Source organism: Staurois parvus, unplaced genomic scaffold (assembly GCF_062004578.1).
Source record: "Staurois parvus isolate SC_StPar_1 unplaced genomic scaffold, SC_StPar_1.0 ptg000671l, whole genome shotgun sequence".
Taxonomy (NCBI): Eukaryota; Metazoa; Chordata; class Amphibia; order Anura; family Ranidae; genus Staurois; species Staurois parvus.
The window spans coordinates 4,280,677-4,299,254 of record NW_028318467.1 but is presented as its reverse complement, the minus strand read 5'-3'; the positions used below and the strand labels follow the sequence as shown (position 1 = coordinate 4,299,254).

The window sequence follows — 18,578 nt, the reverse complement described above, 5'->3', positions numbered from 1 at the left end:
TAGCTCATCACAGCACACGGGGCTGCACTACGGTGCATAGTGTTTTCGGCACTACTGTACACTGAATTGGGATGCCATGCTTTGGGGCCAGGGCCCTAGACAATTTCACCCTAGGCAAGACCAAGCTACTTGTGCCCACCCCCCCCCCCCCCCCAATAAAAAAAAAATAAAAGATTTTTTTTAAAAAGAAGAAAATAAATCAACAAAACATGAGGCTGCTAAATTGTGTTTAATTTGCAAAAATAAGTGCCATAAGATGCCACCAGCACCAATATTAAATACAAAATCAGTGTCACGGACGGACTGTATCTGTGGCTGGCAGTGGCAGGGTGGCAGTTGCAGTGAGTGGAGGATGATGGATCCACACTCTGACACATCCCAGGATAGAATTCCCCAGGCAATGGGGGGAGGTAAAACACTGTGACAGCAGGCAACCCAGTCCACACACACACAGAGAACACCTGAACTGAGCGATCCCACACAGTGGCAGATCCAACACAACACACCAACACTAACACAGATCAACAGGCCCAGCAGGCACTAGAAGAGCAGGTTGCGGGATCGTGATGATGTCATCACTCCCTGACACATAGCACATGTGATGGATGGGCGGCCGGGTCACACTCACACAGACACGAGACATCAGAGTCAGACATTACCTTCCTCCACAGGCGCAGCTCCACCTCCGCTGATGAATGGGAAGAGACGGGCTGGAATTCCATAGTTATCAGCAGCCGCCAGCCGGCTTGCAGTAAGGGACTGAGTCTGAGAGGAACACTGGAAGGAGCAGCAGCTCAGCTGCTTCACTGGCCCCAGACACCTGGCATTTTCCTCCCCTTTGCCACCCCTCCCCTCAGCTGGAGGATCATTTATGACATGGCGGCAACCCACACAGAGAGAGTGCCAGCCTGTGCTGCACCAGGTGCCCCTAAGTGGCAGTGCGCCCTAGGCAGTCACCTAGTTTGCCTAATGGAGGCACTGGCCCTGCTTGGGGCAACACACATTACTGCGTGCGTTTTAGCATGCTTTGCTATTATTATTATTATTATCATACAGGATTTATATAGCGCCAACAGTTTGCTCAGCGCTGTACAACATAACGGGAGACAATACAGCAACAACACAGTTCAAAACAAGAGGGTTAGGAGCAGGGGCGGACTGACAACTCATGGGGCCCCGGGCAATAGGGGATCATGGGGCCCCTGTGTCCTTGCCTAAACTCAAAAAAGCTTTTGAAAAAGGTACCAGGGGCATCTCATGGGGCCCCCTACTGACCCCGGGCCCTCGGGCAATGCCCGAGTTTCCAAATGGTCAGTCCACCCCTGGTTAGGAGGGCCCTGATCCTTGGAGCTTACAATCTACAATGGACATATGTGAATGGGCCCTAAAGATGACAGCTGGTTTAGTAAAGTATGAAGGAAGAAAACCTCTGCCTGCTACAAAGAAACCAGTTAAAACAAAGTATCATCGGAATCGGTGGAACAAACGTGCTAATAATGGTGTTTCCATCACATATCCATCGCAGGCTGTGAATAGGGGGCCAGCCTGCGCTTTCATGTGCTGGGGAATTACAAGTGTTTGTTTTACTCCTATAACCAGCAAGATCAAAGCTGCGTCTAATTAGAGGATTTTCAAAGGGGAGCCGAGGCTGGCCGAGGAAGGAATGAGCCCGACACGCGCTTTGTGCTTCAGATACCCCGATGCTGATTAAACATCCATCATACTTGTGTGCCAATGGCCAGAACCAGGCGATGTAGGGCTAGAACTGTAAGTAATATCGGATCATTATTATTCTGAGGGATCCACAACTAGGAAAGCATAGAGCCATGTAAACATGCGTTGTTGTCAGACGCTGACTTGTGTATTCAGACGCCCCCTGCTTAAACCAACATGCAAAAGGCTTCATTTTATACACTTTGCCTGCAGCACAAATGAGTCTCCGTAGGACCAATGAATCCAGAGAAATGCTGAGGGCTCATTTAGTTCTCTGCGATGCGTTATGCGGTGTGTTTACGTGTGTTGCATCAAGGCAGCCTATTTAAAATGAGTGGGCTGGTAGGGGACCCTAATGTGCCGAAAATTGCACATAGCCCTTCTTTTTTGTACTGTGTGTTGCAATGTTACATAGTAGCATAGTTAGTCTGGCTGAAAAAAGACAAAAGTCCATCCAGTTCAACCAAAAAAAAGAAAAAGTAAAAAAAAATCCTACACCCACAGTTGATCCAGAAGAAGTCAAGATTGGGGCAGCGGCCATCTTTTGTAGTTACAGAGTTAGCCTGGCTGAAAAAAAACAAAAGTCCATCCAGTTCAAACAAAAAAAAGAAAAAGTTAAAAAAATCCTACACCCACAATTGATCCAGAAGAAAGCAAGATTGGGGCAGCGGCCATCTTTTGTAGTTACAGAGTTAGCCTGGCTGAAAAAAGACAAAAGTCCATTCAGTTCAACCAAAAAAAAAAAAAACTAAAAAAAAATCCTACACCCACAGTTGATCCAGAAGAAGGCAAGACTGGTGCAGCGGCCATCTTTTGTAGTTACATAGTTAGTCTGGCTGAAAAAAGACAAAAGTCCATTCAGTTCAACCAAAAAAAAGTAAAAAAATAATCCTACATCCACAGTTGATCCAGAAGAAGGCAAGACTGGTGCAGCGGCCATCTTTTGTAGTTACATAGTTAGTCTGGCTGAAAAAAGACAAAAGTCCATCCAGTTCAACCTCTAAAAAAAGTTATAATCCTATACCCACAGTTGATCCAGAGGAAGGCAAAAAAAACCCCAGCAAAGCATGAACCAATTTGCACCTGCAGGGAAAAAATTTCCTGCCTGATCCCCCGAGAGGTAATCATATATTCCCTGGATCAACTTTATTATTATTATTATTATTATACAGCATTTATATAGCGCCAAAAGGTTTGCTCAGCGCTGTACATTATAGTGGGGAACAACTTTACCTATAAATGTTAGTATCCAGTTATATTCTGTGTATCTAGGAAAGAATCCAGGACTTTTTTAAAGCAATCCACTGAGCTGGCCAGAACCAACTCTTGCGGGAGTCTATTCCACATTTTCACAGCTCTCACTGTGAAGAAACCTTTCCGTATCTGGAGATTACATTTCTTTTCCTCCAGATGTAAAGAGTGCCCCCTTGTCCTCTGTGATGACCTCAGGGTGAATAACTCTACACCGAGTTCACTATATGAACCACTGATGTATTTATACATGGAGATCATATCCCCCTTATGTATTATACATGGAGCTCATATCCCCCCTTATGTATTATACATGGAGATCATATCCCCCCCTTATGTATTATACATGGAGATCATATCCCCCTTATGTATTATACATGGTGATCATATCCCCCCTTATGTATTATATATGGAGATCATATCCCCCCTTATGTATTATACATGGAGAACATATCCCCCCCTTATGTATTATACATGGAGATCATATCCCCCTTATGTATTATACATGGAGATCATATCCCCCCTTATGTATTATACATGGAGATCATATCCCCCTTATGTATTATACATGGTGATCATATCCCCCCTTATGTATTATACATGGTGATCATATCCCACCTTATGTATTATACATGGAGATCATATCCCCCCTTATGTATTATATATGGAGATCATATCCCCCCTTATGTATTATACATGGAGATCATATCCCCCCTTATGTATTATACATGGAGATCATATCCCCCCTTATGTATTATACATGGAGATCATATCCCCCCTTATGTATTATACATGGAGATCATATCCCCCCTTATGTATTATACATGGAGATCATATCCCCCCTTATGTATTATACATGGTGATCATATCCCACCTTATGTATTATACATGGTGATCATATCCCCCCTTATGTATTATACATGGAGATCATATCCCCCCTTATGTATTATACATGGTGATCATATCCCCCCTTATGTATTATACATGGAGATCATATCCCCCTTATGTATTATACATGGAGCTCATATCCCCCCTTATGTATTATACATGGAGATCATATCCCCCCCTTATGTATTATACATGGAGATCATATCCCCCCTTATGTATTATACATGGAGATCATATCCCCCTTATGTATTATACATGGTGATCATATCCCCCCTTATGTATTATATATGGAGATCATATCCCCCCTTATGTATTATACATGGAGATCATATCCCCCCCTTATGTATTATACATGGAGATCATATCCCCCTTATGTATTATACATGGAGATCATATCCCCCCTTATGTATTATACATGGAGATCATATCCCCCTTATGTATTATACATGGTGATCATATCCCCCCTTATGTATTATACATGGTGATCATATCCCACCTTATGTATTATACATGGAGATCATATCCCCCCTTATGTATTATATATGGAGATCATATCCCCCCTTATGTATTATACATGGAGATCATATCCCCCCTTATGTATTATACATGGAGATCATATCCCCCCTTATGTATTATACATGGAGATCATATCCCCCCTTATGTATTATACATGGAGATCATATCCCCCTTATGTATTATACATGGTGATCATATCCCACCTTATGTATTATACATGGTGATCATATCCCCCCTTATGTATTATACATGGAGATCATATCCCCCCTTATGTATTATACATGGAGATCATATCCCCCCTTATGTATTATACATGGTGATCATATCCCCCCTTATGTATTATACATGGAGATCATATCCCCCCTTATGTATTATACATGGAGATCATATCCCCCCTTATGTATTATACATGGAGATCATATCCCCCCTTATGTATTATACATGGAGATCATATCCCCCCTTATGTATTATACATGGAGATCATACCCCCCCCCCCCCTTATGTATTATACATGTTGATCATATCCCCCTTATGTATTATACATGGAGATCATATCCCCCCTTATGTATTATACATGGTGATCATATCCCCCCTTATGTATTATATATGGAGATCATATCCCCCCTTATGTATTATATTTGGAGATCATATCCCCCCTTATGTATTATACATGGAGATCATATCCCCCCTTATGTATTATACATGGAGATCATATCCCCCTTATGTATTATACATGGTGATCATATCCCCCTTATGTATTATACATGGAGATCATATCCCCCCTTATGTATTATACATGGTGATCATATCCCCCCTTATGTATTATACATGGTGATCATATGCCCCTTATGTATTATACATGGAGATCATATCCCCCTTATGTATTATACATGGAGATCATATCCCCCCTTATGTATTATACATGGAGATCATATCCCCCTTATGTATTATACATGGAGATCATATCCCCCTTATGTATTATACATGGAGATCATATCCCCCTTATGTATTATACATGGAGATCATATCCCCCCTTATGTATTATACATGGAGATCATATCCCCCTTATGTATTATACATGGTGATCATATCCCCCCTTATGTATTATACATGGTGATCATATCCCCCCTTATGTATTATACATGGAGATCATATCCCCCTTATGTATTATACATGAAGATCATATCCCCCTTATGTATTATACATGGAGATCATATCCCCCCTTATGTATTATACATGGAGATCATATCCTCCCTTATGTATTTATACATGTTGATCATATCCCCCCTTATGTATTATACATGGAGATCATATCCCCCTTATGTATTATACATGAAGATCATATCCCCCCTTATGTATTATACATGGAGATCATATCCCCCCTTATGTATTATACATGGTGATCATATCCCCCCTTATGTATTATACATGGAGATCATATCTCCCCTTATGTATTATACATGGAGATCATATCCCCCCTTATGTATTATACATGGAGATCATATCCCCCCTTATGTATTATACATGGAGATCATATCCCCCCCTTATGTATTATACATGGAGATCATATCCCCCCTTATGTATTATACATGTTCACCATATCCCCCCTTAACCACTTGCCTACTGGGCACTTATACCCCCTTCCTGCCCAGGCCAATTTTCAGCTTTTGGCACTGTCGCACTTTGAATGACGATAGCACGATCATGCAACATTGTACCCATATGAAATTTCTAGCATTTTTTTCACACTAATAGAGCTTTCTTTTGTTGATATTTAACTATGTAATTCTTGAGGGAGGCTATTCCACATTTTCACAACTCTTACTGTGAAGAAACCTTTCTGTGTTTGGAGATTAAATTTATTTTCCTCCAGACGTAAAGAGTGCCCCCTTGTCCTCTGTGATGACCTCAGGGTGAATAACTACAACCTTGCTACAAAACGTGTTCCTTGCCATAGTACGCTGGGTGCCATTTAAAATGAATGGCACAGCAATGCATGTTATTATTGTGTTCAGCACACATGTGATAATGCACACAGTAGGGGCTCTTTCAGACAGGCAACCAGGGAAAGCAGTAAATACAGGCAGCTGAACCACAGTTTTACCACCCCCTGGCTGTCCATCAAAATTGTAAAATACAGCCAGAGAAAGCTGTTCATATACCATAACAGTGATGGTTTGCATTGAGGGTATTACAAATGTAATGTAACATGCCGAGTTGACAGGTGGCAATGGCTGTCAAACTTGGCTCAAGTCAATGGGGCTCTTTTTGCGGTGCATTATTTATTATTATATATATTATTATTATACAGGATTTATATAGCGACAACAGTTTATGCAATGCTTTACAATATACAGGGGACAGTACAATTACAATACAGTTTGATACAGAAGGAATTGGAGGACCGTACTCATGGATCTTACAATCTAAAGCCCCATTATAACACAACACTCTGCCCCTCTTATCAGTTGCCACACGGGGTTCTGTAGGAAACTATGCCTGGCCCTTTCAGCATACACTGCGCAGGCATGGTTGACTGATGTCACCTTCCTGAGGTATGCCATGCAGCCAGCGGTAGACTGCCTGTTTGTAGGAAGTAACTGCAAAGGGCCTGCAGGAGATCAGCACCACTAAGGCTTGGTTCACATCTGTGCGGGTGGTGCCGCTGCGGGACCCACTCAAATACCTGCAGCCGCATCACCCACACAGAGGAATGAGGAACCCGCACAAATACCTGCAGCCGCACCACCCACACAGAGGAATGCGGGACCCGCACAAATACCTGCAGCCGCACCACCCACACAGAGGAATGCGAAACCCGCACAAATACCTGCAGCCGCACCACCCACACAGAGGAATGCGAAACCCGCACAAATACCTGCAGCCGCACCACCCACACAGAGGAATGAGGAACCCGCACAAATACCTGCAGCCGCCCCACCCACACAGAGGAATGAGAAACCCGCACAAATACCTGCAGCCGCCCCACCCACACAGAGGAATGAGGAACCCGCACAAATACCTGCAGCCGCACCACCCACACAGAGGAATGCGGGACCCGCACAAATACCTGAAGCCGCACCACCCACATAGAGGAATGCGGGACCCGCACAAATACCTGCAGCTGCACCACCCACACAGAGGAATGCAGACCCGCGGGCGGGTGCCATTATTTAAAATGGCATGCCGCCCGCACTGGAAATCGTAATCATACTGGAAACCTTGGTTCCTGTGCGGGGACTTCTTCCCTGCATGTCCCAGGGCATAGGAGTCCATTCAAATTAATGGGCTCTTGTGTCTGCGCAAATCGTGGCCCGTGCGGCCGCACATATGTGAATCTGACCTGAGATATCACAAAGAGTAAACAAAAATTGAAAACAGGTCTTTTTTTTTTGTTTCTTTTTAAGCTGCCAATTATTTATGATACCCAGTGCACAGAGACAACCAAAGTCTCTTATCAACTGGAGTAGTTTTCCTGAGTCTGATGTTTGCTTGGAATGCACCTCATATGCAGATCAGCAAGATCCCTTGACTTTGACTGTAATTGAGCAGTACACACGGCGGTTCAGAAGCAGCCCTTGACCTACTTGGTATTATTCTGCGTTTCTGTGGATGCAGAAGTCCTATCAAGGTGCGTTTGCAGGCAATGCAGGTCAGGCATGGACTTTTCTAGTCAAATACTACATTGGGTTACTCGGCTTTCTTGGTTTATCTGTCCCTTTGCGCGGTAGGGACTAGTTGGTGGTAAAAAGAAGCAGAGAGATGTAGAGCTACAAGGACAGGGATTACACCTCTCCAGAAGAATCCTCATTGCTAGACTTTAAGCCTGTACAGGCACCGCTATAACTATGGCTAGCTATGGACCAGGGGCAGACTGACCATTTGGAAACTCGGGCACTGCCCGAGGGCCCGGGGTCAGTAGGGGGCCCCATGAGATGCCCCTGGTACCTTTCTCATAGGATTTTTTGAGTTTGGGCAAGGACACAGGGGCCCCATTATCCCCTATTGCCCGGGGGCCCCATGAGTTGTCAGTCCGCCCCTGCTATGGACTATTATTATTATACAGCAGTACCTCCCTCTTGACTGCCTTCACGGGGAAACAATTGCATATGAACTGTGAGTCCTAAAAATTCCATAGGGATAATTACCTTTCTCTGGAAATGTATGTTACCAACTATGTGAAAGGATGATGTACCATGCATATGGACTGTACCATAGAGCATTGCTCCATTTGTTGTGAAAAAAAAAATTCAGCCAGTGCCTGGGGGAAGCAAATGCGTTGCAACCGATTCAGGATAAGAGCGGTGGTGCAGGGGCGGACTGACCATTTGGAAACTCGGGCACTGCCCAAGGGCCCGGGGTCAGTAGGGGGCCCCATGAGATGCCCCTGGTACCTTTTCCATAGGCTTTTTTGAGTTTGGGCAAGGACAAAGGGGCCCCATGATCCCCTATTGCCTGGGGGCCCCATGTGTTGTCAGTTCGCCCCTGCGGTGGTGGTTGGTTGCAGTGAGTCTTTTGGTGGACAGAAGGTTCCCCCAGTTGTGTCTGGGCACCCAGGTTTCACTTACCCCAAAAATGGGTGGTGACTTCCCAACAACCATGTCTGGAACTATGATGCCATGAAGTCTTTATGTTGACAAGAACTGTATATTTTTATCTAAATCTATGGCCTGAGAACAAAACCAGTAAAGTGTCTATGGTTTGGAACTAGTGAGTTTAGTTTGGGACTTCAGGCTGCTGTCCCTGAAAAGCTGTAATACATGTCAGACCTTCCATCTAGTTTAGGAATACCCTTGATCCTATGGTACAAAACTTAGCGTAGTTTTCAGGATTGGCTGAAGGAGAAGAGGATGTATATCAGGACAATCAGTCGCTCAGTGATTGGTAGAAAAAGTCTTGTGCAAGAAGTGGGGTATGATAGGCTGTGGTGCGGATATCTAACAGAGCACAAGCGTAAGCCATGGTGGCAACATCGAAGAGCAGTAAATCTGTGCTGGATACAGATCTGTGCTTTGGGCCATGAAGGACTTAGCCCTTTGTCGAGATGGACCTCAGAAACGTTTGGAGGATTTGTGACCGGGCAGCATCATGTAATTACCATTGGGCGTGTTGCCATTCACATGGAAACTTCTTCTTTGAGAGGCAGTCTGGAAGAGAAGTGGCCTGTGATGTCCTGGTCGGCTTCCTTTGGGGCAAGTCAGCACTTTTAGATGTTAACCCAACAGATATGGACATTGCCTGCCCCTTTGAACACCTTCACCCTGTGAGCCTATGGCGTGGGAAATGGAATCCACATAGGTGGGTGAAGTATCGGTTGGCTGGGCTGCTGGGATTGAGGCGGCTCTGGCAAGACTGGAACTTACTGTGGACTGCCCACTAGACTGTTCTTTATCACCCACCATGAAGCTAGAGGGTTCTCTGCAACAGCAAGACAGAATACAGTATATTTAGAAGAGTGTGCCAAGAGTGGGACTGAATGTCTGGCTGAACCTTTAGCAGAACTATACTATGTAAGTGATCACTTTGAAAAATGTATCCAAATGTCACTATATCACGCCTGATGCAAATAATTACCACACAAAAAACAAAAATTAATAAAAGATGTGAAAACATATTGTTGCCACTATACCTTGCATTAAAAGATCAAAATGTGAGTATCACCCAGATTTAGTGAATACAACCGGTGCATACACTTCACAGTGTTCTCATTGAAACATTAGTGATAAATCTCCAATCATCACCCATGCATTGTATACATATCCTAAACATTATCTCTGGAACAAAAAATAAAATATAAAAAATGAAACATTAATAAATACAACACGTGATGTGATATCTCAAAAAAAGTCCAGTGACATAAAAATTATATATATAATAAATGAAATATATAAAAAATAAAGATCATTTATGAAAAAAAAGTCCTGTGATGAAAGATGAAAAAGAAATTAAAGTCTGGTGATGAAATAACTTCATGTGAAGAAAAACTTTAAGGTATAGAAAACCTTGTGCGGTGCCCACCGTGCACCCCCACTCAGGTGTGCACTCACCAGATATTGCCTTTATTATAGCATACTCAAGAGGATATCCACTAATATGACCAAGAGCTTCCTCCAAGGACAGCCCACTTAATGATTGATTGCCAGGATAATTCAAAACTCCATTCCACAATATCATGAAAAGAGAAGAACAAAGAATCTGCTCCAATAGTATATTACCCAAGATAGATACATTTATTTACTTCAAGTAATGCACTTACAACGTTAAAAACATATACAAGCCTAAATAGTGTGTCTTTGTAACCAGCAGATACCGCATGGTGATCTCACCACCTCCGCAACTGTCAGACAGAACGCCGTGACGTCACTTCCGGTTACGGATCTGCGTCACGTCCGGTCAGTCACTTGCCGGTTTTATTACAGAGATAATGTGTAGGATATATATACAATGTATGGGTGATGACTGAAGATTTATCACTTTAGCAGAACTAACGCAGATTCGGGAATACGTAGCTGATATGGGAATTGTGCGCATCAACACAGACCCTACATATCATTCAGTTAGGGCTTACATCTAAGTATTGCATCTCCTAAAACACAGTTCTTTCATTTATTTTTTTGATATTTATTTTTTCTTAGGTGTGTAAATATATGCAATATCTTTCTTATACTATATCTGATGTATTTTAGTTGTGAATTATGAACATTTTTAAAGTGTGAACAGAGGAAGAACTCTAATCAATGAGTCACCTCTGAATGGAAAGGACATTTTGGAAAAAGAGGCGACTCCTAAGACAATTCAAAGAAGAATCTGGATTGTCCTCTTTCCTGGAAAACAGGAAGCAGACATCACCATCTGACAAAGCCAAGAGTGCAAGAACAAGCAGGAAATATTACTACAATGAGCAAGGCATCACAGAAGGAGCTTGCTGCACCTAGAAATAGAAATGAGTGAAAATTCCTCCCATGTAACCGCTTTCAGCTTTGTGTGGTCATATGTTCAGGGAGAAAAGTGAATTCAATTGGTGGAAACTGTTACTGGTTATTCTGATCACTTGGCGGTAAAGTCTGAAAATGTAAGAAGATTCAGTTTTAGTACCTGTCGATCTTGCCAGTATGTGGGCGGTGCTTACTGCACCCATACGGGGGCGGGGAGATAGTGCTCGCTAGTGCCCCCAAAGGCAGGCTGAGGCTGTTACTTAATGCAAATGGCCATTTCAGTTAGCACTCTATCTTAAAAGATCTTTCTCTAATCAGACATAATTAAATCTTTGTAAGCCTTGGACCAGTAGGTTTCTTAACCACTTCCCGCCCGGCCTATTGTAAAATAGGGCGGGACTTTCCCTGTTCCGGGGGTGGACATCATATGACGTCCTCCCAGAATGCGCTTTGTGCACACCTGTGTGGCCATGATCTGTCACCCGCTGTGTCCACCGTACACACTCTACCATGATCACTCTACCATCCTGCTGCCAGTACCATGTGATCACTGTGACCAATCACAGGAGATTACATGACAATTGTAAAAAAGTATGGCTTCGATTCATGCCATTCATTGTGTACAATTGTGTTGCTAGCTGTGGTCACAGTGGTCACATGGTACGGACAGGGCCAATCGCAGCCAATCTGTACTATGTGACTAGCTGTGGCCAATCACAGCTAATTACAACAAAACACACTAAATGAATCAATTTCATTCAGTAAAAATGCTTGCTTATAGCAATGAAATTCAGTGCTATAAGCAATCATAATATGTAAAAAAAAAAATTCTAATCACTTTCCCAGAGTAGTACACTTTACATCCACCTGTTTACAAGTAGACCTGCTATTTTCTTCACTTCCTGTAATAGGGTGACAACTTTAATTGTTCTACAATGAAACTGCACAGCAATATTGTCACCCTGTGGACTAGATAATTTTAGATATATAGTACATGTAATTCTATGTGGACTTTAGGTAAATATCTCTCAAAGCCCCACTCAAGGCCAACACTTTTTAAGTGGCAGCTACATATTTTTTTTATTTAGTTAAAACAAACAATTAAAGATTTAATTGATATGAATGGCTGACTGTTGAAAGCAACCAGGGCAGTTTTCTATGGTTTGTCCCACCCCCTGTGGGGTTTTTGCTGGACAGCTTGGCTTATTACAGGAAGTGGAAAAAAATAACATCTACTGGCAGGATCAACAGATAATAGTACTAGGTTACAGGCTCAGAAAAACTGCTGTGTTTTTGCTACAGGCAGGCTTCATCGTATATGTAATTTTTACCTTGCTCATATTTTCACTTTAAACATATTTTACATTTATAAAAAAAAAACCCATAGAAATAGGGCTGTATTATGGGGAATTTACCTGGGTAGCTGTTTAGAACAGAACTTTCACAAGACTAGACCAACTTTGTCCAGTCTGATGATTAGAACACTCAGAAGAAAGGACCGACCAGTGGCCAGACCTGGTTCACATATCTGCGGCCGTGCGGGCTGCGTTTTGCGCGGGCACGAGAGCCCATTCATTTGAATGGACTCCTGTGCCCTGGGACACGCAAGTCCCTGCACTTATTTAAAAACTGCAACCCACACGGGAACCTCGGTTCACAGTACAGTTGCGATTTCCAGTGCGGGTGGCGTGCCATAAGAATTAACGTCACCCGCCCGCGGGTCCCGCATTGCTCTGTGTGGGTGGTGCGGATGCAGGTATTTAGGTGCGGGTCCTGTAGCCACACCACCCGCACATATGTGAACCAAGCCTTAAGGTCCCATTTACTTTTTTGCATTGCTTTCACGCATTATATTGCACACTAACCTGCAGTACATTAAGGCAGCCCATTCAAAGTAAATAGGTTGCCAATGCACCCTAAGGTGCTAAAAATTGCACATGACCTTTTTTTTTCTAAAGCAATGCACTACTGTACTCTATGGCATGCTACGGCACAGGCGTGTTGCTTTAGCGTATTGGGGTACCATTCCAAATAAATTGCACCGAAATACAGCAATGCCTTTTTAATATGAAGCAGAAGTGTAAATGGGCCCCTCAAATATTCAAGGAACTATACCTATTTGTACACTACAGTACATTAGAATATTCACAGGACCAGGCCAACTTGTAGCAAATGCTAGCTGCAGAGCAGTTCACAGACAGAAAAGAATATGCATTAATGCCAGAACTTTCTCAGATTTTATACGAGCTTCCATGATACACTGTGATGAGCACCACAATGTGTTACTGAGCTCCAGAAAAATGCTAATTCAAAATATACAACAAAATGATGGTAATCCTGTATGTATCAAACCAAGCTTCAGCATCGGCTGCATATCATTGCTTTGGAACGACTTCCAGTCAACGGTGGACCATGCCCATATAATGTATGCCACCATGGCCACTTATAGCCATCAACAGGGGTGCATGTGACAGGGTGACAACACAGGAGCACAATTGGTAAACAGTTGTCACCCTATTACAGGAAGTGCCTGAGCACCAACCTTCATGGCAGCATAACCAGGGATTTTTTTTAATTAAAAGAGGCAGACTGCAAACATTTTCTTGTAATTGCATCACCATGTAAATTAGATTTTAGCGATTAATTTAACATGTACTTTAATAATATTCAGTAGAATAACTAACAGGTACCTTCCCTGGCTATATAAGGTAAATAAAAAAGCAAGCAATAAAACTGGCTATAATGAATGTGGTAAACACAAACACTCTCAAAATCTCGATGCATATTTAAAAGCAATGCATATGACCTTCACCAAACTATCACGACAGGTGAATCTTTCAGGTGCATGTGTGACAGTGACAGTGATTAATTCACCGCCAGTGAATGTTTACATGTGAAGCTCTTATTTATACATCACAAAACAGTTTACATACTACAGCATAAAACAAATGCATTTGTGCCGATATAATTGTACATTTACAGGAAATGCCATGATCCTAGATGATGAAAACTTCATAAACCAATAATATTTTTTAATAAGTCAAGTTTTTTGGACAGTAGAAGTGGGTATAAAAATGAGATGGTCAGATTGTGACCTATAGAACTGAACATAGACATGCTGCTGATATTGCCCAAGGAAGCATGTTTTTGTGGCCAGGTGAGAAGGGGGAGATCAGAGCTAGCTTCCTTTGCTGGGTTCTCACAACAACTGACTGCTATGTCTGTGAAGGTTCTTGTTTATCGAGGTCATCCTATAGCTAATATTAGTTGGTCTCATTTAACCAGACTTGTTCTGTAATGTTGAAGACAGGGGCGGACTGACAACTCATGGGGCCCCCGGGCAATAGGGGATCATGGGGCCCCTGTGTCCTTGCCCACACTCAAAGCACACCCAAAAAGCCTATAAAAAAGAAGCCAGGGGCATTTCATGGGGCCCCCTACTGACCCCGGGCAGTGCCCGAGTGCTTGAAGGGTCAGTCCGCCCCTGGTTGAAGATGATTTGTAGATTGTCCCCTGTCAGGAACATACCCCAGAATTTATATCTACACCTTGCACAAATAACATCTACACATTCTATGGTGATTGGATTAAGGCTGGCCATAGACGAGTCATTTTTTTCATTCAACCAGCAGGTTGAACGAAAGAAAATGAGTTGATTCCTTCATCCGCGCACTCAATGTGAATGGGGGGAATCCATCCCCTGGAGTTATTGTATTCTGACAGCGGGGAAAAATTTCCCAACAGGTTGTATACAAGTCAATTGATAGGTCGACTTGTGTACAACCAGCTGCATGTACATGGATCGAAATTTGGCCGGTCCCTGCTGAACTGGCCGAATTTTGATCCAAGTATGGCTGACTTACAATGTGGCTGTGAATGCTGGTGGTTCCACAACTTTCGTACCTCCCATCCTGTTCTTGGACAGTCAGCATCTACTCATTCCACGGTGATTGAATTAAGGTGTCTTAAGTTATGGATACAAATTTTGGAATATCTTCCTGATATTTGAAAATGAAGAAGTGTATTGGTTAAGATAAAAACATATTTAGCATTACAGAACAAGCAGAGTGAAATGTGACTTACTACTATTACCTATAGTTGATTGCTATTGTCCACAGTTGGCCAGGAATTTCCATTGGTGTCCTCAGCCCCAAACAGCTTATTTTCTTGGTGGCATGCACTAAACTTATAATTCTGACCATATATTATTCTATCATTCTAAAATGCAAAAGCAGTAATGCAAAAAATACCTTCTCACATTTTCACATTTATCTACCCTTGACGAGCAATTAGTCTAGGATCACAACTGTTTTCCACCGCATTTTGCAGAAACGCACTACAGTCCATTTAACATGATTTCCTATGGGACACATTCACATCTCCGTGTTTTTTACCCGGTGCGTTTTTGGAAAGGGTTAGGGACTTCTTTAAACGCAAAATATTGTGTTTTTGGTACTATAGACTTCAATGGAGATGTTGCAGAAAAGAATGTAGTTAATTTTTTATGCGTTTTGCATTTTAATCTGCCTAGCAACACGAAAAAATGCATCAAAAAGCGGCAAAAACGCATCAAAAACACAAAACGTACCACAAAAAGCACTGCAGAAATAGATCAAAAGCAAACTGCATAGGTGTGAACCTAGCCTAAAGCAAAATATGTGAATGTTGTTCATGGAATTATTTTAAAAAATATAGGTAATATTAAAAAGTATGCAGAACATTTTTTTTATTTAGTTTTGACATAAATAAGGAAGGATTAGAGCTCTGTTGGATTTCACTGCTATCCAGGGCTCTGCCGGAGAGATTTCCCCCCACTTATCCCAGTGACAAAAGTTTCACCAGACAGGAAGTTAGGGAAATTTCTGCCTGGAATAGAAAGTTGCCTGAATATATACTTTCATTTTCTACAAATGTGTCCATTTTCCTATATTCTAACATATTGCTCATTTTTATATTTCACCTATCTACTGCACTATAGACTAAAAAAATTAAAAAGAATTTTTGCAAATACCTTGCATGCCTATTATTATACAGGATTTATGTAGCGCCAACAGTTTGCTCAGCGCTTTACAATATAATGGAAGACAATACAGCAACAATACAATTCAATACAAGAGGGATAGGAGGGCCTGATCCTTGGAGCTTACCCTCCTTATGAAGTCTCTAACAATGTAACGATAATTGATGAGGAGCGAAGGCTAGCAAGGTGCTGGTTTCGGCTCTTACCTCTTACACGGTGTCTTCTCTTGGGTCGGTGGTGGTGGAGGTGCCTTGGGTGACGATGGGAAGTCAACAAGTCATGTCCTTCAGGCTTCAAGGATTGACCACAATGGCAGTAGTTCACCTGCGTACCCCATCCTAGCGGCAGGAAGACACAGCTTACAAAGAAAACCATCAAAATCATTGACGTTCAATGTTGACTTGCACCCAGGTAAAAAAAAAAAAAATTCCAAAACACAAGGTTCAATTAATAAAGTGCCAAAGAACGCCGTCTTGCAGATAAAATTGGAGTTTGTGCTTTCTATTCCCTTCCATCTAGTTTTGCCAAATTATTTAGAATGTGTTATTAAGGATGTTTTCAACAGCTTTTGTGCGATTTTTTTCACTCTCTTCTTCCTCCTCCTTTTTTTTTCTTTATGAAGTTTCGGAACAATGGGGCAGAAAAGCATGCAGACCCCATGCTGGGAGAGGGTCTGAGAAGTTTAGACAAGACTTCTCTCTCTCTCTTTCCAGCATCCCTGTCATCTGAAAGCACTTGGGTGGGGGCTTTGACAGTATTTTGTACCCTCGCTGACACTAAGTAAATAGAGAAGTAATTTGGGTTTTTATTTCCTTCTGAATCACCACTGGCGCCCATCACTTTCTCCATTTTTTCCCTCTCTTATGTCCGAAATTTATTTTTACATTTTGGCAAAGTCCTGTGAAAATGTCATTTTCGAAATTCCTCGGCAAGATTGACTACTCAGTTGAATAGCAGTGCGGCTTTGCTGACGACCGTTTCCAAAACTGAATTGATTGCCCTTTGATCGCATTTAAAGCATCTAAGGAGGCTTTGTCAGACTGGCGGAGAAATGTGAATTTTGAAGGGGGCTTAAGACATTTCCATTTGTCAAGGAAGGACAATGCCCTCTATATGTTTGCTATCACATTTACCAATAGAGGTTACAATTATTTTGAGGGGTCACCAGTGTTGGAAAACATTCATCGATGGTGGTAGGCCTTAGCATTGCCACCTCTTGTTTCCAACATGCTGAGGGCAATTCTTTCTCTCCCGGTGAGGTACAAACATAATTAGCTGTAAGAAATTTGTACCACTCTGGTGTATGGGCCATTAATCATCCTTAATAGTGGAGCTCCCTAAAAAGCTGTCAAAAGACCATACGAGAAGTGATAGAGGGACCATTAAGGATGGGAATTGATGGACTGCTTGAAAGTGACTGGTGCTTTGTAACACTGTCAGGACAGCAGAAAAAGTTCTACAATGGAAATACCAAACAGCCGCCTAAAGTCCTGTAAGTGCATAATTAGAATGGACAAAGTGTAGGTATAATATTAAATAGACAAAATATATACAGAGTGTATCATACTAGTTCTAGCACAGGCAGAAAAAGGGCAGCCCTGATGGTGGGTGGCATAATGGTTCCAAAATTTACATAAAAGTTGCATGGTCAATGTTGGGGTAGAGACAATTCCTTTGGTCCTAGAAAAGACTTAAATAAGACATTGGCCTTCTGTTGACCCAACTTTTAGAAGGTGCTTCATATTCTTTGCTTTTACTGTCAAGGACTGGTCACTGTCTTGTCATGGCACAGGGTTATGGTAGCCATTTCCTGCTGGCTGTACCGTGTGCATATATGCAACTGTTGGGTGGATGTGCTTTAATGTAGAGCAGCCACATACAGTTGTGTTCAAAATAATAGCAGTGTGTTGAAAAAAGTTAATAAAGATAAAAATCCTTCTAATAGCTTTTATTTCCATACACACAAATGCATTGGGAACACTACACATTCACTACACAAACATGAAGAAAAATATATCATATTTGTGTTGTTCCTCTAAAAAAATTGAAGAAAAGTGAATATTAGACGGTTCAAAAAAATAGCAGTGTTTGTATTCTTCTTTACAAACTCAAACATTCACTATATAAACTGAAAAATGTTTGAAGATTTTGCTTTCCTTTGAATGACTTAATGAATATTTGGTTGTAGTCGCACTGTTTCTGAGAACTGCTGTACATCTGTGTTGCATGGAGTCAACCAACTTCTGGCCCCTGTG

At 42.1% G+C, this 18,578-nt stretch overlaps 1 protein-coding gene across 1 annotated transcript in view; it reads right to left on the bottom strand.

Moving 5' to 3' along the window:
* ROBO4 (roundabout guidance receptor 4) overlaps positions 1-17,048 on the bottom strand; it is a 138,434-nt gene extending 121,386 nt beyond the window's left edge. Inside the window, exon 1 of the mRNA XM_089652128.1 lies at positions 16,530-17,048. Coding sequence (XP_089508254.1) covers positions 16,530-16,707 — 178 coding nt within the window. The 5' untranslated portion in view covers positions 16,708-17,048. The remainder of the gene's footprint in view (positions 1-16,529) is intronic.
* Between the last annotated feature and the right edge of the window lie 1,530 nt (positions 17,049-18,578).